Source organism: Pholcus phalangioides, unplaced genomic scaffold (assembly GCF_987345545.1).
Source record: "Pholcus phalangioides strain wild (caught in Gottingen) unplaced genomic scaffold, Ppha-v1.0 ptg000008l_1, whole genome shotgun sequence".
Classification (NCBI taxonomy): domain Eukaryota; kingdom Metazoa; phylum Arthropoda; class Arachnida; order Araneae; family Pholcidae; genus Pholcus; species Pholcus phalangioides.
The window spans coordinates 4,154,105-4,178,694 of NW_028301601.1; the positions used below are offsets into that span (position 1 = coordinate 4,154,105).

Here is a 24,590-nt window from a genome sequence, read left to right on the forward strand (position 1 = left end):
TGTTTTCAATAGGGGTCATTAAAGTATTACGGCAGAACCGATAGGGGAGGGAGGTTCCGATTGGCTGAATTTTGATGACGAGGGGGGAGGGAGTTTTGATGATGCTTACGTCATCAACCATCCTTTATGAAGATATGAAATATTCTGAATGGCATCTTATTAGGTGCGCCAGAAACGGAAAAAAAACATTTCGATAGTTATTGGGCACCTGAACTTACATTCCCCCTATTGATAAGTGCCCTACAGAGCCACTTTAGTGATCTCTAAATGTTCCACGGATCCTTCAAGTGCTCTGGAAATGTGTCTCCGGGTCACTCAAATGCTCTGGAAATGTGCCCCGTATCACTCAAGTGATCCGTAATTATGCCACGGATCGCTTTAGTAATCTGGGAATGTTCCGCGGGTAACTTGAGTGATGTAAAAGCACACTGGGGCCCACTTAAGTGCTCTAAAACTGTGCCACATGTCACTCAAGCGAGCTCTAAATGTGCCAGGAATCGTTTGAGTGTTCTGAAACTCTGTGTCGGGTTACTTAAGTGATCTTTGAATGTGAAAGTGATCTTTGAGGCCTACATCAGTGATCTGAAAATGTGTCACTTAAATGCTGTGGAATTGTGCCACCGGTCATTTCAGTGATTTGTAAATGCGCTGCTTAGTTCATTTTTACAAAATTAGGTCTGAAGGGGAAAGCCACATCAGATAACCTTCAGGGCCACATTTGGTCCGCGAGTCAAGGGTTTCTCATATAAAATGGCTTAAAGGGTGGGTCGCGATGAATTTCTTACTCTTCAAATAGCATTGAAATTAACAGAAATTGATAGAAGAAAATTTGATTTAAATTTTTGTAAAAAAATTTTGGCATTAAAAAAATACGTTTTTTCGTCTGGGAGCGGGAGGCACACGAACCCCTAGGCTCCCCCCTCCTCTGGCGTACGTTTCTGATCCCACCAATATGCGTTAGGAGGTAGGGGGCAGTGCTGGCGAAATTTTGCTGACGTGGGGGGGGGGGGGAATCTAAAATGGCTAAAAATTTGCTGACGTAATACTTGAACGGCCACATATTGTTTTTTTCACAAGGAATACAGTATGTAATTATTGAGTGGTTGATAGTATCTACCCTGTATGGTTTATTAGTGTGGAAAATATAAGAGACGTCACCATTATCGCATTCCGATTTAGTCTAGCACTATAAAAATATTATAATATTAACCCTACTTTCTCTTAGGGATTATTATTAATTTTTTTATTGTTATTAGGATTATTCCTAACATATAGATTACAATTAGGATTATTCCTAATAGACAGAATTGAGTATTTACCATGAATAAACAAGAAAAATAGAAAAATCAAATGCTTACTCGTATTTTTCCACTTACAGAGAATGTCGTCAACACTTTCAAGGTCTTCTCGTTGTATTCGAATGTTGAGAAATTTCTGGAAAAGCCACCGACGGGTAGCGGAAGAATGGACATGCTGTCTGGAATAAGGTTCTTCTCCATCACGTGGATAATACTCGGACATAGCTACTATTTCCCCGAGGATCTGCATTTCGCCAAACTCAGTAAGCATTATTGTAAACAATAATTTAGAGGGGGAGTTTCATTATACAGCCCGTAAATAGTTTAAAAATCCTTCAGCATTGAAGGAATTTTAGTACATTTTGAGGAAGTTGCCAAAAAATTGTTCTCACGAAGAGAGATTCAGAAGAAAAATTAGTACGAGAACAAAAGATTTTTGGTACAGAAGAAAAATTAGTTCAAATTTGTGTCGAAAGAGGACGCTGCGCGGAAGCAAATCAGTGTTAGTATGCAAATAACAGAGTATAAAATGCAGGATGTACGAATAATAACAGTTCATTTCCGAATTTCGTGTAGCTGGCGCTTGCATAAGGTTTTCATTGTGATGTTGACATATTTGGATAAAACACTGTTTGTAAGGTTGTTTTACCTCTGCCCGAATTACTGGCTGAAGCTTTATGAACGTTTCGGACACAGGAGAGATCGAAAAAAAAAGTTCAAGTTCAGAATTATGTTATTCACTTTCATGCAGTGCCCTCTATCAAAAAATTTTAACTATCTGAAAATTTGAAAAAAAAACACCCACCATCTGAAAATTGTATCTAAAATTTTTTCCCGTGATCGCATTCAGATTTACCAATTTCTTTAATTTTTACGAATTTTTAAACTATTTACGAATTCAATGGACGTTATGGATGTCCTTGGCAAGTAGACGTGATATCTTCATCTAAACAACCAAACATCAATATCTATAAACATGTGGGTAACGCACGGATCTCACACGATCGTAGTTTGTCAATTTTAAAAACATTTGTCAAAAAACTGTCTTCTTGTGGATTGAGTAAAACTATTTTTCTGTTTAAACGTTTTATTACAGCATTAGCATTACTCTCTTTTATAATTTCAACTAAATGAAGTCAATGGTATTTTTACAGAGGACATGTTCACAATCTTAGACACCCAGTACGAAGCTACTTTCATGGTAGTACTGAATACGTCTATGGGCGTCGACACTTTCTTCCTCGTTACGTAAGTTTCTGGTGTTTCATTCATTCCGAATATTTCTAGAAATAAATATACGATGTTTTTTTTCAAGTTCGCTCAACTTTTTCCACACGGTCGAAAATGCTAGTTATATCGATAAAAGACAATTTACTGCACTTTTATTTACAACACATGCGTATTTAGTGTTTAATAGGTGGTGAAATCCTTCAATCGCGCGGAAAGTCAGAAATCGGCAACGCAATCAATTTTTGTGCTGCATATGTACCAACAGTGGTGTGGGACTTCAAATATTATGCTATTTTAATGAAGTGGTTCCCTAACTTTGCTCCACCAAAGATTTATTGGTGTTTGAATGTCAGAACTTTTTTTTCCTTAAACCTCAATATGTTCGAATTAAGTACAGGGCAAATGTATGTGCGTAATTATACACGTACAACTTATACACTATCTACCAATAAGTATTTGGACACCTGTGATAGAAAAGAAAAACTAACTTTATTGAAAATCAATAGTTGGTAGAGCCTCCACGAGAGGCAATTACAGCGTGAACCCTCTGGGGCATACTTTCCACAAGTCCTTGTGTGACGGCTAGTGGTATTTTCTTCCACTCGGCTTGGAGAAGACATGTCAGTTCCTTCACCGATTTTGGACGGGTAGGGCACCCCTTAATTCGGCGATCCAACTCGTCCCAGAGGTTCTCGATAGGGTTCAGGTCTGGGCTCTGGGCAGGCCAGTCCATTCGATGAACCCCATTGGCACCATACCAAGCCTTGGTTAACCTCGCAGTATGACAGCTGGCATTGTCGTCCTGGAAATAACAGGGGTCCACCCCGTAAAACTGCCACAACGTAGGAAGCACATTGTCATCCAAAATAGTGCAGTAGGCATCGGCGTTGAGCTTACCATGAATGGGGACCAAGGGTCCCAGTCCATACCAGAAGAAACAACCCCAGACCATAATTCCACCTCCGCCGAACTTGACTGTTGGCACAATGCATTCTGGCAGGAGACGTTCTCCAGGCAGACCCTGCCATCCGAACGGTAGAGGGTGAACCTTGATTCGTTGCTCCAAAGAACCCGTTTCCACTGATCTACGGTCCAATTTCGATGTGCTTTGCACCACATTAACCGAGCAACGCGGTTGGACTTTGTGATCAAAGGCTTTTATGGGCAGCAGCACGACCATGAAAACCAATCAGATGTGCTTCCTTACGGATGGTATTCATTGAAACAATACTCCCGGATGCCTGTTGAAACTCCTCGCAGATGAGGGCCATCGGTTGGGTGCGGTTCTTCCGAATTTCTCTGGACAGCACCCGTCGGTCTCTATCTCCCAGTTTCGTTGGTCTGCCGACTCGGGGCAAATTCCGACAATCACAGCTCACCTTCCACTTCTTAATCACATAGGTCACTGTCGATTTTGGGTACTTCAGCTCGCTAGATATGTCCCTTAAGGATCGGTCATTTTTGTGATACCCGATAATTATACCTTTCTCGAAATCAGAGAGCTCCGAACTGCGTGGCATCTTGCATGCGACTAATGCCGATGTTGTTTCCTACACGATATATACCGGCGGAGGGCGTGACGTATCTCAGGACCGCAGATATCGTCATTTGCATAGGTGTCCAAATACTTATTGGTAGATAGTGTATTTCGTTCCAACAGGAGAATTATCACCTCAACAATGCTTTCCAAAACAAAAAGAAATTGGGTGACTGTGAAAAAAATTGGGTGACTGTGAAAAAAATTGGGTGACTGTGAAAAAAATTGGGTGACCGTGAACATGAAATCCGCAGAGAGGCCCAATTGTATTTGGAAACTTTTTCTAATGGAAAGTATGTTTCTCTCAACAACGGTTCTAATAGTAAAGGGTGTATGGGACATGTCCCCACACCCCTCATTCTCATATAACTTGCAACCGTATTACCTGTTATTAACATAATGAATTAGTGTTATACAAATACAAATACAACGCCACAACAGGTAAAATGTCCAACGAGGTGGCGAAGAAAAACTTGACCATAACAAATATGGATGTCATATATTTCAAAAGTACAGCAACCCAATTAAAAACTAAAATTATAAACAATATATACACATAATAAAATACTATACAATGCCCAAAATGTATTTATGGTTGTCCTATTCTAAGTATGGATAGCTTCTCGATTTAATTCTAAATCCTAAATATGACATAGTGGCCTGTGGGTTCCGACTGAAATTGGCAAACAGTGCATACACCTGAGTCATTTCTTAGCCATCCTGAACTAGTAGTGCGATTTTTGCCATGGTTGTATATGTTTCTCGATTTAACCGAAAAACCGAAAAACCGTAATTGGTGAAACGGGGTTCCAATGGATAGTTATAATCCATCAAACCCCCTTCACCATGACTCTGCCAATTCCTGTGCAGTAGTGCGCTTTGCAATGATAGTTAGATTCTAATAAGGTGGGTGAAGACGTAGGTTCACCTGAGACCCAAGGGTTTTTTTTTTTTTCAAAAGTTTTCAAATCTTCATAGACCTGGCAACACAGGTCGAGGCATGTGTAGAAAATTTTTTGGTCTTTTTAATCGTGCTTTGTGTCTACTGTCGTATGATGAAATCTCCGCAAGGTGTGGAAATTCAGAATCGTTCAATTTATCAAATAAGTTCTTTGCCAGTTTCTTTGCATATGACGTTACATCAGCCACTCCGGAATCACGTCTGATATTAACGTTTCTAACGTACCAAGGTAGTCCGGTGTATCTCCTCAGAGTCTTGTTCTGAAATCTCTCCAGAGCGATGATATTCATTTTCTTCGAGAACAACCAGACAGGCGCAGCAAACAGAAGAATCGGTCTAATTGCCATCTTATACAGAATAATTTTATTTCGAATTGAAAGACTTGAGTGCCTGTGGCTTAGTCTGTTGAGCATGACCGAGGCCACGGTCGCCCTACGGATGGCATCAACACACTGCCGGGAGAAACTGAATCTCTTGTCCATTATCACCCCCAAATATTTATTGTGAATGACTGGGTTGATTATAACTCCTTGTACCTCTATGTGTGCTTGTTGTGGTAATGAGGACTTGTTAGTGAACCACATGAATTTGGTTTTATCTGCATTCAGTTCAACACGGGTTCGCACACACCAGCGCTCGACCAATCTTACCATTTCTTGCAAGTTTGAAAGGGCCTTGCCAGGGTCCCTATCTGTGCAACAAAGGGCACTATCGTCGGCATAAAGAGCGGTGAAACCCTTAGGGGCAACTGGGAAATCATTCATATGAAAATTGTGTAGGATAGGACCTAACACACTTCCCTGAGCTATTGATGAACGAATCTGTCTAGAATTAGATATTGAGTCATTTATCTGTACTCGGAAAGAGCGCGAGTCGAGATAATTGCTCACAAATTTGATGATGTTATACGGCATTCCCATGCGAATCATCTTAAACAGCAGCCCATTGTGCCAAACTTTATCAAAAGATTTCTTTAAATCGAAAAAGGCTACTGCTGCAGTGTCTTTATAAATTTTGGCTTCTTGAATTCGTTCTACGAACCGCAATAATTGAGTGGTGGTCGAGTGCTTGCTGCGGAAACCGTGCTGCTCTGGACCGATAATATTATTGTCCTCTACAAATTTGTGTAGTCTGATGGCTACCACTCTCTCAAAAAGTTTTTTGGGCGCCAATTCTGTGGATAGTGTAGGTCATGTCCAGCTTTGGGGATAACCTTAACTTTAGCGAGTTTCCATTCTGCTGGAAAGTGGTTTGTACGAAGTAATTCGTTGAATATGTTGACCAGCTGGCGAACCATATTTTCGGGGAGATTCTTGATAGTGTTGTTGGTGATGGTGTCCTGACCAGGTGCTTTTTTCTTTTTGAGGTTTTTGATAATGTTTGTTACTTCTTCAGTGTTCGTAGGAAATAAAGCAGAGGGTTGTTCTGGGGGAATATCCCTAAAGAATACTTGAACTTCTCTGTCAACACTGGCAATAAGCTGAGGAGGAGTGTTATCACATGGAGAGAACTGTCTCTCATATGTGTCAGCAAATACTTCCGCTTTATCACTGTCACTATATACTGTTCTGTTTATGCCGACAATAGGAGGAATCCTCGAATAAGTGGGCTTACATGTTTTATACACTTTGTTTAACGTGCCATCAGCACAATTTGCCTCACGTAAAAAGCTGAAGTAACGCTCACTCATAAATTCTTTGATTTCTCTAGATACTTCTCTTTTTATAGATCTGTATCTATCTTGGTAGTACGGATTTAACGTTCTTTGCCATTTCCTCCTAAATTTGTTTTTTAATTTGATGCGTTCCTTAATCCAGCGGGGAATACCCAGTGGATTATTAGTGGGAGCATCTCGGGTGGATTCCTTAGCAGTGTTAGTGATGGTTTCTGTGAGAAACAATAAGTCAGATTCAATTTGATCAATATTGCCACCCGTGAAGGAAGGCAAGGTGATTCTGGCCAGCTTTCGCTTAAATAATGGCCATATCACTATTTTCTTTGGTTTACATATAAAAGGAATATTGAAATCCGCTACCAGAAATATAGGGTTGTGATCAGAATCCGTGACAGGTTGAACGTGAACCGACATAGCAAATGTAAGGTTCTTAGCAAGCGCTATGTCAAGAATATCTGGTGACTGGCCAGCCTGGTCAGGAAAATGAGTTGGAGTGTATGGCGCATAAGGTTGAATGCTCTTTCTGATACAAAAATTTTCGAGCACCCTGCCTTGGGTGTTTGTAGAGTACGAGTTCCACAGAAAGGATTTAGCATTCATGTCGCCACATATTATCACTGGGTACTGACAATTGAAAAATTCGTTAAAAAGTGGAATGTCTATAGTATTTCTCGGAGGTTTATAGCACACTCCTATCCTAATTTTTTGATTGTTTACGTAGATCTCTATTGCTATTACCTCACATTGTGTCGAGGGAGGTAGCTGAATAATATCATAATTAATGTGTCGCTTTACATATATAGCTACTCCTCCTCCTGGACCAAAGCTTCTATCCTGTCTGATACAGTCATAATTTGCTACTTTGGCAGTGTGATAAGGACGAAGACAAGTTTCCCCCACCAGTGCCAAATGAACACCCTCAGTGTCAAGGATGTCCCTGAACTCAGTCATGCTAGAGACCAAGCTTTGGGCATTCCAAGCCGTGATCTTTATGTTATGCAACACCACATTTGGTGTACTAGACATTTGTGAGTGTTGAAGCAAATAAGTGTTCAGCTGCAGTTAGAAAACAGTTGAAGAAGATTTCTATTTTCTCCTCGTTTGAAGTAGCTCTGAGGATTTTCAGAAAGCAGTCCTTCGTAATAGATATTAGTTGTTGAATCGGGAAAATTATGCTATTAGAGTTCATATTGATATCGTTATTTGCTATTTTCGTGGGTTCTTTTTCCACACGGTTGCCACCCACACATGTCAGATCGTTGATTCGAAGCTGTTGGTTTCACCACATTGCAGTTTACTTTACTGCTATTGGAAGCTGCTTTGGAGACCCGCACGTCTCTAACAGCTGTTGCCGGTGATTCACTTCTTCGAGGAGGGGACCTCATTATTTTGGCAAAAGGCACCATCTCGTCGGTAGCCCGCTGAACCACGGCACTCTCGTCATCATGAGTTGGCACTGCCTCGGCCGTTGGTACAGTAGAAGTCCTTTCAGGTTCGTTGAACCTTCCCTTCCATCCTTTGGGCCAGCCTCTAGCTGAACTGACGCTTGAGCAGTCATCATCATGGTCATCTTGAGATTTATATTGAGATTTGTGACTTGGTCTCAACTTGTCGGATTGTCTATCATTTTCACGATTATGCATACCAATATTTGGTCTGTTTGTTGGTATATCTGGACGTCTTGTCATGTTTTCATTTCTGGCCATTCTGCCTTTGCTAGTGGGGCACGATAAACAGCCTCTATAATTTGCACTGTGTTTTCCTCCACAGTTGGTGCATATCGGGTCTTGCTCACCCCGCTTCAGACTGCATTCAGAGGAGTGATGTTCCCCTGGACACTTGACACAGCGTGGATCATTATGACATGACTTCGATGTATGTCGCCAGGCCTGACAATTGAAACACTGGACCACACCCTGGCGTTTTCTATACATCTCAACTCGAATTCTGATGTAGTTCAAAGAAGTCAACTTATAAATTTCCTTACTCCGATTTTTTCGGGGCATTTCCACTAGCCAAATCGGAATTGGTACTACTATTCTGTCAGGGCCCTGTCCTCTATGGCTTTTTAACTGAGCAACATTTATGATTTCGAAGCCCTCGGCTTCCAGCGACTCTTTGATCACTTCACAGGGGGTGTTTCTTTCTAAGTCCTTGATAACCACTTTTATTGTCTTATCTGAATGGAGCATGTATGTGCTATACTTTATGTTATTCGCATCGAACATTTTTGTAATCGCACGGTGGTAATTTTCACAGTTCAAAAACAACATCATATTTTTACCGGCTGTTTTTGCCGAAAAAGTCTCTTGGCAGGTGCTTTTAATTTTTTGCAGCAATTCCATCCAGTTCCCATACTTGGTAAGAGTCAATGGGGGAATGCGAACTTTCTTATGAGAGACTTCTCTCCATTGATTAGGATTATCAGGGTCTGGATCCTCAATTTCTTCATTTTTTGAATTATTTCCAGAGTTTCCGATATTTTGTCCTGTATTTCCCGCATTTCCTACGGTACTTGTTGATAGTATAGCTTTAGTGACATCGCTCCTGCGCGTCTTATTGCTGGTTGAGTCCTGATTGGCTGTAGCAATGACGTCACAAGTAGCTGTTTGCCCATTGGCTGGAGCGACCACGTCATTACTGGCTGTTACAGCATTAGCCAAATCGACCTTTGATGCGCTGGCCACAGCGTAGGCACTAACAAGTGGGGATTCGTTTGAACCATCATTACACAGGGTACCCTGGGGCACCTCACACCTTTCTACAATAATGGGTTCACAAATAATGTCCTTCGGGCCATTATCTCTCTTCTTTTTCTTCTTATTTCTCTTTTTCTTCTGACCTCCCTTTCCATTGACGCTATTTGCATCGTCATCAGATGATTGACGGGGAGAAGGGCTGTTTTGCGAAATATACCGCAAGATGATGCCTCGGCATCGAGCACTTCACCCAGTTTCCATATCATAGCATCCTCAATTTCGTATTTGTCATAATCAACTTCACAGTTTACGAGCCTAAAGCCCAGTTCAATAAGTTCACAGAAAGAATTGTTACCACTGCACGCGCCTCTTGAAGACGATTTAATCTCTGCATGTCTCGTACGGGACGAATGCATGTCGAGAGTTTTTAGTATGGCGACTATTAGGTCGTGTCTAACACTAGTTTCGTTAGGGGCCTCGTCGTCGTCACTACGTGCGTTCATATCATATTCAAGTAATGAAATATAAGCATTAGATACCTTGTCCCATGCTGCACGATGGCTGGCAAAAGAAATCCCATGCAAAAAACACAGTTTCGACATACTCTTACTTCCCATTTTCAAGCGCACTGACTGCCCAACAAAAATGAAATCAGCATAATCAGAAGACTCACTCCTCACAGCAACCCACGGCGACGAATATTTTCCGACGACACCTTCATCCTGTAATATGTTTTTCGATTCACATAAAATGTTTTTCGATTTAAACCATTCCCCCCTGCTTGATGTAAAAAATTATTTTAATGAAATGTGTTTAATGAGCTCGTGAAATTTTATTTTAATTTTTATTGTATTATTATATGTACGGAAACTCACCAGTAGAATACTTTCTCACTAGCTTCATATATTTAAATCTTTTTAAAGCCATAATCACCTTATGAAAAATAAACGCATATAGATGGCAGTCTCAAAAAAATCTTACAACAGGGTCATTTTCACAAAATTGGAGAAAAAAAACCCAAAAAATCCAAAAAAATTCTTAGGGAAAATTTTTTGCCCGTTAATAAATAAAAGATAGTCAAAATTTAATGGTGAAAAAAAGTCATTTAAGTTTCAACATGGTACATAAAAAATAAACAAATCCGACGTGGCATTTTGCCTATTTCAGCGCTTAACTTTGCTTATTTCAGCAACATGTTCCAAGTACATTTTGTTAGTTTATTTCCATCTTGGACAAACACTGATACTATGAATAATTTCTTTGCCGTTGCATTTTTATTTGTGTTTATCGGTTTTTGTTTCATCAATTTTTATGGTGAGAGCAAATTTCTAATTTGTCTCTGTGTTGCTAGAGTTACATTCTCAACGCAAAGTCTATAGATGAAACATTACTGCGGCTTGATGTTATTACATCCAAGGGGAAAAAAAATTGAATTTTTTAAAAATTTCTTCCCTTATCTAATACCAGGAGAAAGACATTTTTGCATGTTTTGCAATACTGATAAAAAACAAAGCATGTAGAAACCTTGTGCTTTTCGGAAATAATAGAAGTCTCCGAACGGAAACGTGAGGTAAATTGTAAAAATGATTTTCTCACAATTATATATTTCTCACAAAAAACTACCAAAAAGAAAAACATTTAATAACAGCGATTGAACCTACGGATTTTGAAGAAAATTTATTCTTGCATATCAATACAAAAATACACTTTATTTATTCTTAGTTTACACTAACACTCTTAGTTCCAATGTTTACAAATCAATAAAGGGAAAAGAGGGATTAAGGCCGGGATTACACTATAAAAGTTTTAAAAAAGTTCTTTTATAAAGCTTCAAAATGCAACCAATAAGTGATAGCTGGTAAGATACGATAATTGGTTGTTTTTGTTTTTTTTCAAGTTTTGTAAAGGATCTTATATCAAGCTTTTATAACGTAATCACAGCCTTAACAACATCACTGTTCTTAGAGAAATACAGTATCTCAGTATGATCCTTTGGTCAAAAACAACTTTCAATTCTTGGGTATACCAATAGGAGGCTTGATCCCTTGTGCAATATCAGACAATTTGTACAAAATTGTATAACTTTTCTGTTGGTCACTTCAAAGCCTTTTTTTGTGTGTAGGCTCCATACAATAATAGCGCCAGTTTTTTGCTACACTCATAAACCAGTCCGGGAAAATATTTTTTCTTCCCAAAAAAGCAACTACTACAATATCTTCTTCTAACAGTGTCCTTTAGAGAGACTGAGTTTCCACAGTCTTTGGCGGAGTTGATTTCAATGACTCGTTTTCCTCACAAGACGTGTTGTTAGTTTTAGCACTACCAGCTCCCGACCTTGGCTCAATCATTTTCCGCTAGTTTGTCTCACTTTTGGGACAAAATAACCTGTTTTTTTGAATTAATACTATTTTTTGATCTATGCGTTTTATTAAAAGACCTTGAGATAGTTCAACAAAAAAATTGAATATATATTTTTAATCAGAATGGTATTAGCTTTTAAATTTGTTACTTACCTAAACTAAAACATATTCTGGATTACTTGCGCAAACGAAAATTTGACAACAACAAAACACGTGTATTTAACAGGGTTATGAAAACAGCACTGCTGCAACCTAGAGGCGAATACTATAACGCTATTGAAGATGGGCTTGCCTAACTAGTGATATGGCATGTAGGAATCACCTTCTACTATATAACCTGAAGCAATGAGCTTGTAGCACGCATGCTTCAATAATTTTTTTTTCCATTTTGAGACTAAGTAAAACCTCAGGGCCAAAGTAGCCCGCATTTATGGTACTGGTTTCTCAGAGTGATCATTGACGATGGTTGACAGCAACGACACGTACAATACCTAGACATCCAATAAAAATTTTTGTTGAAATTTACCTTAGCAAAAGATTGAACCGTGGGGGTAAATTATCGCAGATATAAATAAAGACAATCTCATTCATATGTCATTCACTTGATGTTTTTTAGGGGTTTCCTGACAACATACGCCGCATGGAAGAGAATGAAGCGCCAGAACGGCAAGTTACTCGCAACGACTTTCTTTGTGAAGAGAATAATGAGGTAAAAATAACCATTTAAACAATGTAGAATTTGGCATCCAAAATGATCGCATGACCCATAACTCATGAATAGTGAATCAAGATCCTTCTAATGATATAAAAAAGCGTAAAATACTCTCCACTGCACATGTAACCTCACGCATCTTAGGGCAGGGGTTCCTAACCTTTTTCAGCCGTGACCCGAAATCAAGAAGATCAGCTTTTCGACTTATGGGACTGTTTTCTTTGAAATTATTGAATTACGGCTCTTCCCAGAAGCTCCCCTCCCTTGCGAATAAAGTTTTGGTCCCGACCCATAGCTCAAAAAACCCTTGGCTGTAAGTAGATTCGTACGATATTTTTTGGAAGCCCCTGCGAATCAAGTTTTGGTCAATTCATAGTTCAGAACCCCTGGATGTTTGTGGATTTGTACTACCCATCTCGGAAGCTCCTGCGAATCAAATTTGCGTTAGGACTCATATCTCAAGAAACCCTGGCTGTGAATTCATACGACCCTTCTCAGAAACCCTTGCGAATAAAATTTTGACCATGACCAATATCTCAAAAAAATCTTTCCTGTAAGTAGATTCGTACGACCCTTCTCTCTTTAAAGCTTCTGCGATTCAAGTTTGTGTTGGGACCCATAGCTCAAAAAACCCTGGCTGTAAGTAGATTCGTACAACCCTTCTCGGAAGCCCTTGCGAATAAAGTTTCGGCCGTGACCCATAGCTCAAAAACCCTTGGCTGTAACCAGATTCATACGACCCTTCTTTGAAGCTCCTGCGAATCAAGTTTGCGTCGGGACCCATAGCTCAAGAAACCCTGGCTGTAAGTAGATTCATATGAGCCCCTGCAAATCAGAAAGGGCGAGAGCCACAACTCAAGAGCTCCTGGCTGTTGGGGGGAATTAGATCGACCCATCTTGGCAGCTCGAACGACTCAAGGGTTAACACTAACAAGACTATTTGTATTACATGACAGGTTGCTACCAGCGCAGTTCCTAGCGATCGGGATCCTTATGATCCTACCCTTGTTCGGTAGTGGACCGATATGGAAGAGCACTTGGAAGACTCCAATAGAGAACTGTGAGAATCGCTGGTGGACGAACGTTTTGTCCGTGCAGAACTATTGGGGAATGGAAGACATGGTAAGTGGAAGAGCTTGAACAGAAAAGTGTGGTGTTTTAAACATCATCGATATGTGCGCCAATTTGTTCCTATTTAATGAATATAGAATCGATGAGATTTGAGTGTGAAACTTTCTTTTTGACATTTCCAGTGTCTTTTTCATACATGGTTTCTTGCCGTCTCGATGCAACTGCATGTCATCACGTTCTTCTTGTTGATTCTTATGTACAGGTGAGTCCAGCTTTGAAATCTAATCATATATATATATGTGACCCAATGCGTTGATGGTGCAGTCGTTAGATCTGTCAATACAGGTTTTTCAATATGCATTCAAAATATGTATTTTCAATTGCATAACAGGAAACCTATACTAGGTTTGTTGACGAACTTCGCGCTGATCGTTGCTGGTGGAGTCGGCGTATCATTGGTGACGCTTTACAAGAACTACCCGGCGTCTTTCGACTCGGACGTCAGGTCTTTTCCGTAAGTTGAATTAATCAGTCTATAAATGTCTGTCTCACATGTCACAATTATCTCAACAGGTCTCTTCGGAAAGCTATCCCTATTTTTTTTTTCAATGCTGCTTTTGGGTACTCACCATCCCGGCGGAAAAAACTTCTTCGAAATTCAGCGAATGATACAACCCTTACAGCGTCATTGACGATATATCTCGCCTAACTTGATGCCATGCATTTCGGAAATTATGAGGTGTCTTGCCTCCTTGAAATCCCCCCCTCCCCCCAATCTCTTTCACCCATTACAGTTTTCGGAAAACTTAAAAAAAAAGGTACATGTTGAATATTCAATTAAATGGCCTATTTTTTCATTATTTAGCTTGTTTTATTTTCCAAGTAAGCAAACAAATTAACACAAAGTTTGGGTGAAAAAAATTAATGTGATGTTTGGGACTGTATTGAATCACAGTTTTTTAAAAAATTAGGCTCAAAAGAAGATAAATACAAACTCAAATCTGGAGCGCGTCCAATTTGCTTCTATATTTATTTTTAAATTTATTAATTTAATTTAAATTTAAATTATTTTATTTTTCATGCAAGTATACGAAGAAAACGCCCGTTCAACAAGCTCAGTGCTAACAAACGGCAACAAAAATATTATGGCTTTTCTAGAAAGTTCAACGTATTCGTCACCGCGGCGAGCCCAAAAACTAACTAGGTTCACCATCCCGTCATTGAAGAGGATGTTCAGAGGGGTATCTGATAAGAGCTCCAGCGATTCATCTTTTTCTGGAATCGACAATCAAGCCGGTTGAAAATGGTCTTCTTTGAAAGGATTAGATGTCCACCGATCACACCCATTTCCGGCTCTGAAAAATATTTTTCAAACGAGGATTTTAATCCTTCCAAGTGGCCGACTGTTAAATTTAGCTCGGCTTGTGACAAGAAATCGTGAAGTGTTTCGAACACTTCCTAAAAAAAGGGCTACCTCGTTCCGAAGTTCGAACAGCAACGTCAGGACTTAACCCCGGGACAACCACCTAACTTCGGTGTACTAAAGCAAAGCGTTGTGAAGGATGTCCATATCTTCCCACAACCAGGGCCGTCTTAAGAGCATCATGGGCCCCCGGGCCAAGTGGTTTTTCTGAGGCTCTATCAGGTACATTCTAGAAAATTTCAACCGGATCTCATTTTTGTTAAGCCCCCTCTTCTCTTGAGGCCCCCGGGCCGTGCCCGGGTGGGCCCATGCGTTAAGACGGCACTGCCCACAACAATTTAAACAACCTGTAGTTGCTAGGAATCACCTTGACAAAGTTGAAATCCTTGATCGCTTCATCAAGAACGTTTCGCAAATTTGGAGGCAACGGTTTCGATGCAGGGATCTGTCTGTGAATATAGCAATGAGTCCATTTCATTTGGGAGAGACTTCTGCACGCGTGCACGACGGCCTGAGTAGCAACCTTCCGTGGATTTTCTTGCATGTCTTGTGAGCCCAGTGCATTTTGACCATTGAATTCTTTTTCAACGAGATAATGATCAATTGCTTCAATTAAGTTTTAAGCAGTCGTACGACCCCTCCAATGGGTGACAAATAAAAAGCTTTACTTCGAGTTCTCTTTCAAGTACTTAGCAATTACAAGTAGCACAGAATATTGCGTAAAACGTCGGTACTTTCGTCGATTAGACAGAAAAAAATTCACATTTGACATGACTTATGATTGTGCTCTCAACATCGCCTGACATGTCCTCTATTCTTCGAGACACCGTTTATTATTTGACAGAGATATTGAACTCATTATAAGAGCACTACCCTCTTCAAACCATGCATCTGACAGCATATTTTCACCAATGGTGTGATTTTTTCCTCGTGTCGCAATACGATAGCTAATGTAGTAGGAGGTCTCGGTAGCTTTGGTACTAGAATCGCTTTTGGAAGATTCAAAATATGTTTTCACGTTTACAGGTGCACGGTATTTCATTTCGGTGTTTCAGTCCGCTTCCGCACAGATCTAGCTTTTAGCCACTGATCCATAGCGCAAATCGCGAGTAGTAGGTAAAAGTTGACGCAGAAAATTGTGGGAATAATACGCACACGCCTCAATACAAACGCCCACAACACGAATTAATTCTTCGCTTTAATGCACAGCCCCGCAAGTGTCAACAATCAAATCTAAAACACAGAAGTAAAGTGAGCCGAGAGGAAGGAGTTCACGAATCCCGATCATAAATTGGGGCGGGAGGCCGACTCTTCCAGCGGACACAACCCCTCTGTTATAGAAGATTTTATTGATAGGGAAGGCCAATATATTACAACTGACAATATCAGTAAAAACCTCTACCTACTTTTAAAAAATTCATTTTAATGTTTTCAATTATGTTGTTCTTTTTTTAGATGGATGGCCGCCATTACCATCTTCTTTTCGCGTACCCTCGGTTGGGAACCGCTGCTCTAACCAGTCAGATCAACTGCCAGTGGGTGTAGTCAGCTTTTGTTCAATGTTTGATAACAGAAGCAGAGGAGAAAAAGGTTTTTTTCCCTTTCCTTTGGGGGTAGTATAGAAATATGTGTAAAAGTACAAGCAATTGTTGTCGACTGAAGTTGAGAATGATGTAGTAGAATGTAGGCTCACTAGTTTCCTTCAACTTCAGCGAGTAAATCAGAAAGTAATGGTCGTGTCTCCGTTGGTGCATATGGATAGCGCGCTTGACCAGTTTGCAAGGCGACTTGGGTTCGATTCCAGGCATTGACTTGTAGACTTTTCTTTCCGAGTTCAACTCTGCACAATATCCAGAAAAATGTCTTTCCTTCATACATTGGGCTGAAAGAAAATCTCAAATCATCTCAACAATTACATTGTTTATCTCCATCATAGGATGTTCCTCAAATTTTACAACAACGTCTACAATCAAGTGTACAGCCATCTCGGTCCATACTGCATTGGTGTCCTACTTGGATTCTTCATCAATCGGTTCCCGAACAAGAAGATTGACCTAATGGTAAATATTCATGGTTCCAATTTTATCCCCTCAAAAAATTTCAGGGTATTTTCATGAAAATAGAGGTGCATTTGTTTGTGAGTGGGGATAACTCTAAAAAAATACCCTAAAATTTGAAGGAGTATTTTCACTCCTCAACGAAATTTGAAGGAGTGAAAATTGAATTTTGCGCGTGAATCACGCATTTAGATACGTAATAGTGAACAATGCATGGTTCTTCCTCTGCAAAGATCTAACCCAAGAGAAGAAAAATCATTTTTAAAAAGTTGATTTCTAATTTATGTAATGACTCGGTGTCTGTTTTTGTTGTCTAGAGGTGGAGATTCCTGTTGTGGACATTGGCGACGGCAGTGGCGATATCTTCGGTTTATGGTCTGTACGCTTTTGCTGGACACCGATGGCCCAAGGAGGATCCCCTAGCTCGTCTGTTATACGCCGGAATACACCGTACGACGTGGGGATTATGCGTCGCTTGGGTCATCTTCGATTGTGTTGGTCACCCTAAAGGTATTTGATGCAATATGTAATTTCGTATTCACGAAATAGGTGTGGCATGCAAAATTTGGCATTATTGATGAAAATAATTGCGAAAATTTGATTTATACCACTTTACCGTGAAATCTTGATAATTCACACTTTTTGAGGCGAAAATAGGCAGTAGTTTTGCGGAGCACTTGAATTCTACAACTTTCACCTATGTACAGTACTCTAATACGTGGTGGATAAATTCAAAATTTTTAATTTGAAAATCACTTGAATTGGATAGCTTCTCGATTAGCACTTGTTCACAGGGAAAAATTAAAATGTGTGCTAATAAATGCCAGGAGCTTGGGTGATAAGAAAGATTTTTTAGAAACGATGATAGCTGCGGTGGGTCTAGACCTTGTAGCCATTACAGAATCTTGGACAAACGATAGAGAAGGCCTCGATCTTGTAGCCACTACAGAATCTTGGGCAAATGATAGAGAGGGCCTAGACCTTGTATCCATTACAGAATCTTGGCCAAACGATGGGGGATTAATCTTTCTTATACATCTCAGGATACGATACTTTAAAAAATAGATCTAATTTAGAAAATAAATTATAATTTAGAAATTAGAAAAAGAGGGAAAAGGATAGAAAAAGGGGTGGAGTGTCTTGATTTACGTGAAATCATGTTTGAAGGGTGGAGAGTGTAACGTACGGAACTGATATCGAAACTATTTGGGTTGGGCTCGCAAACTAAAAAAGCACCATAAGCTTATTGTAGGAGTTTACTATAACCCACCGAATCGGGATCCAAACTACACATTCAAGCTTCATGAAAAAATTCCGTACATGTGTAAACATAAGAGAGTAGTAATATTAGGAGATTGTAATTATCCGGGTATCAATCGGGTGAACCTTTTGACTATCAATATGAGAGAGATTTTCTTAAGTTGGTGCTCGATAATTACTTGCATCAGCAACTATCAGAAGCTACTAGAGGTACATTTATTTTGGACTTGATTCTCACCAGTTCCGAGGATCTTGTTGACCATGTTTCGGTTGGAAACAACTTTTCTTCTACTTCCAGTGATCATCGGGTTGCCAGCTTCTTTTTCGTAGCTTCTTCGCGGAGAAACCGAACATAAAGTAATGATCCCTTGTTTTCGAACCAACTTTTTTGACGGAAAGGCTAGGGTTAATTTTCAAAGACCGGTTGGTATCAGTGGACGTGATAAGTCAGTGGGGAGAATTCAGAACAAAACTCTCCTCTGTTTTGCGTGTCATACCCTTTGTTCGTAAAAAGCGGGGTCGTTCGTCGCACCCCCCTCTGGCTCACGGATAACCTGCGTAATCTTTATCTTGAAAAGAGAAGGGCATTGAAGAGATACAAAAGTGGAGGAAGCGATCTGTCATCATTTACTGAAAAAGAAGGGCGTTGAAGAAAGCTATAAGGGATAGTAAAATGAAAGTTGAATCAAGGTTGGCAGACGACATGAGCTCTGTTTCAAAATCATTTTTCAGATACGTCTATAATGGATGTAAGGGGACAGTTGGTCCGTTCTCAATAGTAGGGTCTCGGAGTAGAGAGAAAAAGTCATTGGACTATGTAGGCCTACATAGTCCAATGACTTTTTCTCGTCAGTTTTTAAGAGACAAGGTGATGTCCGAGCATCTTTTTTTTCAGCCCGTTGGGCATTTTGTCTATTGTGGCCGTTGTATTTATATAAAAGGCTTTTTGAAGGCTATTAGCTGAAAATTCTTAGTAAGTAATAATTCCTTAATTATCACAAAAATTAGAAACTTTGCCTGGTTTTAATTTATACAAAAATTGACACTTTTTTAAGACAAATAAATTCAATTGGTCGAATGGTCGACGCGTTTCGGCTCTTCAATGGAGAGCCGTCATCAGGACCTCGTGGTCAGAATTCACACGAATGAGTCGTGGAAGAGTGATGTTTACGTCTGGTCGTCCGAAGAGTTCGCCTTTGTATTTGCTGCGTCCGAGTGGTCTTTGGATGCGAATTGGGGAGCCATCTGTTGCAAAGTGTTGAAAGTTTTGTCACGACTGAGTTTAATAAAGCCTGTCCAAGCTGACGAAATAGGCGGCGTGTTTCTTCCATCATTAACGAGGAAATTCTGGCATGTTCTGATGAAGTATCTCTCGAGAAAATTCAATTCGGAATTGTGTGTTGCTTTTTTAAAAACAAACGCTTTATCAAAATCAAAATAATGTGAATGTTGCCAACAGTGTTGGGCAATAGCCGAACTGTCCGTCTGTCTTTTCTCAACATGCTTTCGGTGTTCGAGAACTCGAATATTTAGATTTCTCCTAGTTTGGCCAATATATATATATAATCTATATATATAAAAACGAATTTATGTCTGTCTGTTTGTCCTTTATGCATTACTACACCATTCATCTGATCGCCATGAAACTTCGGGAAGTTGTTGAGTACACTCCTGCGAAGGTTTCTGGCATAGTGCATCTGTCCTAGGTGGCGCGCGTGTCGAAGGTTTCTGGCATAGTTGTTGTGTAGCGGGTGCTAGACAACGGCGATTGTGTTTTATACTGGCAATTGCATCACTTTTGGATGGTGGTCGGACAGCGCATTCAGCAATGAAATTGCAGTTGAATTTGCAAACCACTTAGACGCCAACGTGTAATATCCCCAAAAATTCCGGAATGGTCAAAGTTCTCCGAACATGTGAACTTATCATGTGGGACGAATGCACAATGGCTCACAAAAAAGCATTGGAAGCGCTTGATCGTACACTACAAGATTTGAGGGGAAATGGACAGCCCTTCGGTGCACTCATTTTACTGTCTGGGGATTTTCGACAAACTCTGCAAGTCATACCACGTTCAACAACCGCTGATGAACTTAATGCATGTCTCAAATCATCAGTTCTATGGCGACATGTAAAGAAATTGACTTTGAAAACCAATATGCGTGTTCAACTACAAAATGATGCATCCGCCGAACGTTTCGCAAAACAATTGCTGGATATTGGGAATGGGAAGATGGCAATCGGCAGATCTACACAATGTATCACATTGCCAACAAACTTTTGTAAGACGACATCAACCAAAGACGAATTGATTCAAAAGGTTTTCCCAAATATCGCACGGAATTACAAAAATCATCTGTGGCTCAGTGCACGTGCTATATTAGCAGCTATGAACAACGATGTCAATGCCATCAATTTCAGCATTCAAAACGGAATACCAGGCGAAGCGACAACGTACAAGTCCATCGATACTGTGATTAATCAAGACGAAGTTGTCAATTACCCAACGGAATTCTTGAATTCACTCGATTTGCCAGGTATGCCACCGCACATTTTAACATTGAAAATTGGCGTCATTCTTCTCCGAAACATCAATCCACCACGATTTTGCAACGGTACAAGACTTTCGAGGAAAAAGATGATGAACAATGTCATCGAAACTACAATTTTGAATGGGAAATTCAAGGAGGAAGATGTATTTTTTGTTGCCACGTATTCCAATGATCCCAACAGATACGCCATTTGAATTTAAACGTTTACAGTTTCCGGTGCGACTCGCCTTTTGCAATGACTATCAACAAAGCACAAGGACAATCACTGCAAGTGTGTGGGCTAGATTTGAAGAATCGTGCTTCTCACATGGACAACTGTATGTGGCCAGCTCACGCGTCGAAAAACCTTCTGATTTATTCGTGATGATTAACCTTCTGATTTATTATTACGCACGCCACGGAAAAACAAAAAATATCGTATATCCACAAGCACTCTAATAAATAAATAGAATTAAAACGACGCTTTGAAATGTTTTCCATATGAAAATGAATAAGTTTCAATAAAAATGACGCAATGTAAATTGAATGTTATCATAACGAGAGTTTCCTTGAATTTCTGAGATCACAGCAACGCGCGACGGGTCAGCTAGTAATGTATAAATATATATACTCACCTTTTCCAATCTGAAAGATCCTATCTCACCCTCCAAAGAATCTGGTATCTACTTCATCCCATGCAAGAATTGCGAAAATGGGAAATGATTGAAATGCCAAACTAGGAGAAATATCTAAATATTTGAGTTCTCGAACACAGAAAGCATGTTGAGAAGGGACAGACGGATAATTCGGCTATTGCCCAACACTGTTGGCAACGTTCACATTATTTTGATTTTGATAAAGCGTTTGTTTTTAAAAAAGCAACACACAATTCTGAATTGAATTTTCTCGAGTGATACTTCATCAGAACATGCCAGAATTTCCTCGTTAATGATGGAAGAAACACGCCACCTATTTCGTCAGCTTGGACAGGCTTTATTAACCTCAGTCGTGACAAAACTTTCAACACTTTGCAACAGATGGCTCCCCAATTCGCATCCAAAGACCACTCGGACGCAGCAAATACAAAGGCGAACTCTTCGGACGACCAGACGCGCGTAAACATCACCCCTCCACGACTCATTCGTGTGAATTCTGACCACGAGGTCCTGATGACGGCTCTCCATTGAGGAGCCGAAACTCGTCGACCAATTGAATTTATTTGTCTTGAAAACGTGTCAATTTTTGTATAAATTCCTTAATTAATTAATTTAATTTAATTCCTTGTGTCACCTAAATCCGGTGTGCTAATTAAATCCGACCCTTTCGAACGTAAATCCTGCGTGCGCCCCTGCTTCTGATGGGGCGAAACGCTGGTGTTGCGAAAAAATGAACTCATACCAACGATGGCCAGTGGACGGAGATACGGAGGGATGCAATGCTCCCCTTCTCCCAGTGTCAGTGACGGAGCCAATTGATCTAATGTATATGCATACATACAAATTTGCATCATCAATCATATTGTGCTCCCTCCTCCCCCGATAACCTTTTATGTCTATCTCAGCCTATGCAATGTGGCCTTTTGCCCGAACACTTTTGCGATCTCTGAAAAAAACAGGGGAAAAAAACAAAAATTAGGAGAAAAAAATATGGAAATGTCTAGCGTAACCCCCCCCCCCCATACGTCCCGTATTTGTCGGAACAGTCCTGGTTTTTTCTGTTTTTCTGGCTGTCCCGACTTTTGTGCAAAAATTTCCAGGTTTTTCACGTATTTTCAACGAAGCTAACTTATTCTTCAAGCCAACGATTAAAATTATCTTCCCAACCCAGAAATTAAATCAAGATAATTACGACTACAAATAAGAACATTTATTTCATATATTTGTGTGGTTTTTTAATTCGCTGCAATTCGAAGTGATGCGTCATTTTCCTCGATTGGCGACTTTTTTGTGATTTTAGTTGGTGACTTTGCTAACTTTTGGCATCCTTTTTAGCGATTATTGGCTGTGTCCCGTAGTTTCCCGTATTTCGAAGCATAATTTCACGTATTTTTCTCGAGCAAATATGGTCAGCCAAAAAATGTCACATAAAATACGGGTAATATGGTCATTCATGATTCGTGAACGTTCTGTTCTGGCCAAAAATGCGTTACATTGCTATTGATACATCCATATTTTTTTACGTGGGAATCTTTTTTCCAGCCCCCTCAATGGGCAATTTGCCTGTTGCGGGATTTGTATTTGTATTTGGCAAATTTTTTTCAGAAGAGATTGAAATTACTTTCCCAACATATACTGTGAAACCTCGATACTCTGTGGACCAAGAAAAAAATATCGTTCTAGAGGGATTATCGCTATATCGAGAGGCAGAAGTTCAACATTAGAGTTTTAGATATTTCCAAACAAGACTTGAAAAAAATATCGTTGTTGGGGCAATTGTTGTTATATCGAGCATCGTTGTAGCGAGGTTTCACCGCAATAATGACTTAATATTCAGTTCAAATATTTCCCATATGAAACTTTTTTTTTCATTTTAATTCACAGCAATTTGCAGCAGTTGCGCTTCATTTTCCTGCAATAGTGTGGTAACTGAAGTTGCCACTTCACATTATTTTTGGCAACATTATTCCCGTATTGTTTTCGAGGAAATATACAAGTATATTTACGAGGAAATCTTGCTCAGCTACGTGGTGCTGTCATCTAGTGATCTGTCAGATTCGATAATGCAATGTAAACTGAGGTTTACTTGTATCCATGGTAAGATGCGATGAGTTATGCTATGATAAATGGAGCATCGTACGGCAATTAGGCGCGAAGCAACACGTCTATAGCGTGACCCAAACGAGAATATTGGAGTATCGGCGACGAGAAAATCTTACGCAACCGGTTGAATGGCGACTGCATGCTGGTTCTCTACTACTACAGTACCGCAATTCTAAAATATTTTCTTATATCTAGGCTGACCATATTTTCTTGAGAGAAATACGGGACATCATGTTTCCAAATACGGGAAAATACGGGACAATCGCCAATTATCACCAAAAACGACGCCAAAACCAAACAAAGTTGCCAAATATTGTTGGCAACAACAATGGCGGGAATTGTTGCATTACTGCGAATTGCAGTGGATTAAAATGTATTCCACGAAAAAAAAAACGTTTACCAAGGCAAATGTGGGAGATTCATATCCCATATATAGTTGTAACTATCATAAAATAATTTGAGTTGAAAAATAATTTCAATATTCGACTTCAGTAAAGAATAAAAATTCAAGTAGGCTTCGTGTGAAATACGGGAAAAACCGGGACACTTTTGCCAAAAAGTCGGGACGGCCAAAAAAAGAGGAAATACCGGGACTGTCCCGGGAAATACGGGACATATGGTCCCGTACTTATGTCTGTAGTATGGTTTTTCCACATATGGCAACCCCTCCCCCCCGCTTTTTTCCCAAGTAAACAACTCGTCTCATTATACATTTGCCACCAAACTCTCGATAACGGACACCCATGGGACATAGGCGCAGGAACCTAGGGGCTGAGGCCATTTGAACCCCCTCCTGGAAAAAAAAAAACAATGCACCGCAACTTCCCTCTCATGCGTATTTGTTTGAGTCCCGTATATACGGGACGACCAGAAACTTTCAGCTCCCCCCCAAATGTTTTCTTTATGTCGGTGCCTCTGCCATGGTACTGAATATTGAAAGTTGAAGGACCGGACGCACCCCGATTGGGGATGGGGGGGGGGGGGCTCTTTTTCGCCACAGAGAGCAATTTTAGAATT

General features: G+C 40.0%; 1 protein-coding gene across 1 annotated transcript in view; it reads left to right on the top strand.

Moving 5' to 3' along the window:
* The window catches only part of LOC149083516 (nose resistant to fluoxetine protein 6-like), a 46,597-nt gene that overhangs the window by 19,274 nt on the left and 2,733 nt on the right, over positions 1-24,590 (top strand). The window contains exons 6-13 of the mRNA XM_089234034.1: positions 1,379-1,561; positions 2,453-2,546; positions 12,377-12,469; positions 13,429-13,594; positions 13,726-13,805; positions 13,935-14,057; positions 16,903-17,026; positions 17,341-17,533. Of these exons, the coding sequence (XP_089090160.1) occupies positions 1,379-1,561; positions 2,453-2,546; positions 12,377-12,469; positions 13,429-13,594; positions 13,726-13,805; positions 13,935-14,057; positions 16,903-17,026; positions 17,341-17,533 (1,056 nt within the window). The remainder of the gene's footprint in view (positions 1-1,378; positions 1,562-2,452; positions 2,547-12,376; positions 12,470-13,428; positions 13,595-13,725; positions 13,806-13,934; positions 14,058-16,902; positions 17,027-17,340; positions 17,534-24,590) is intronic.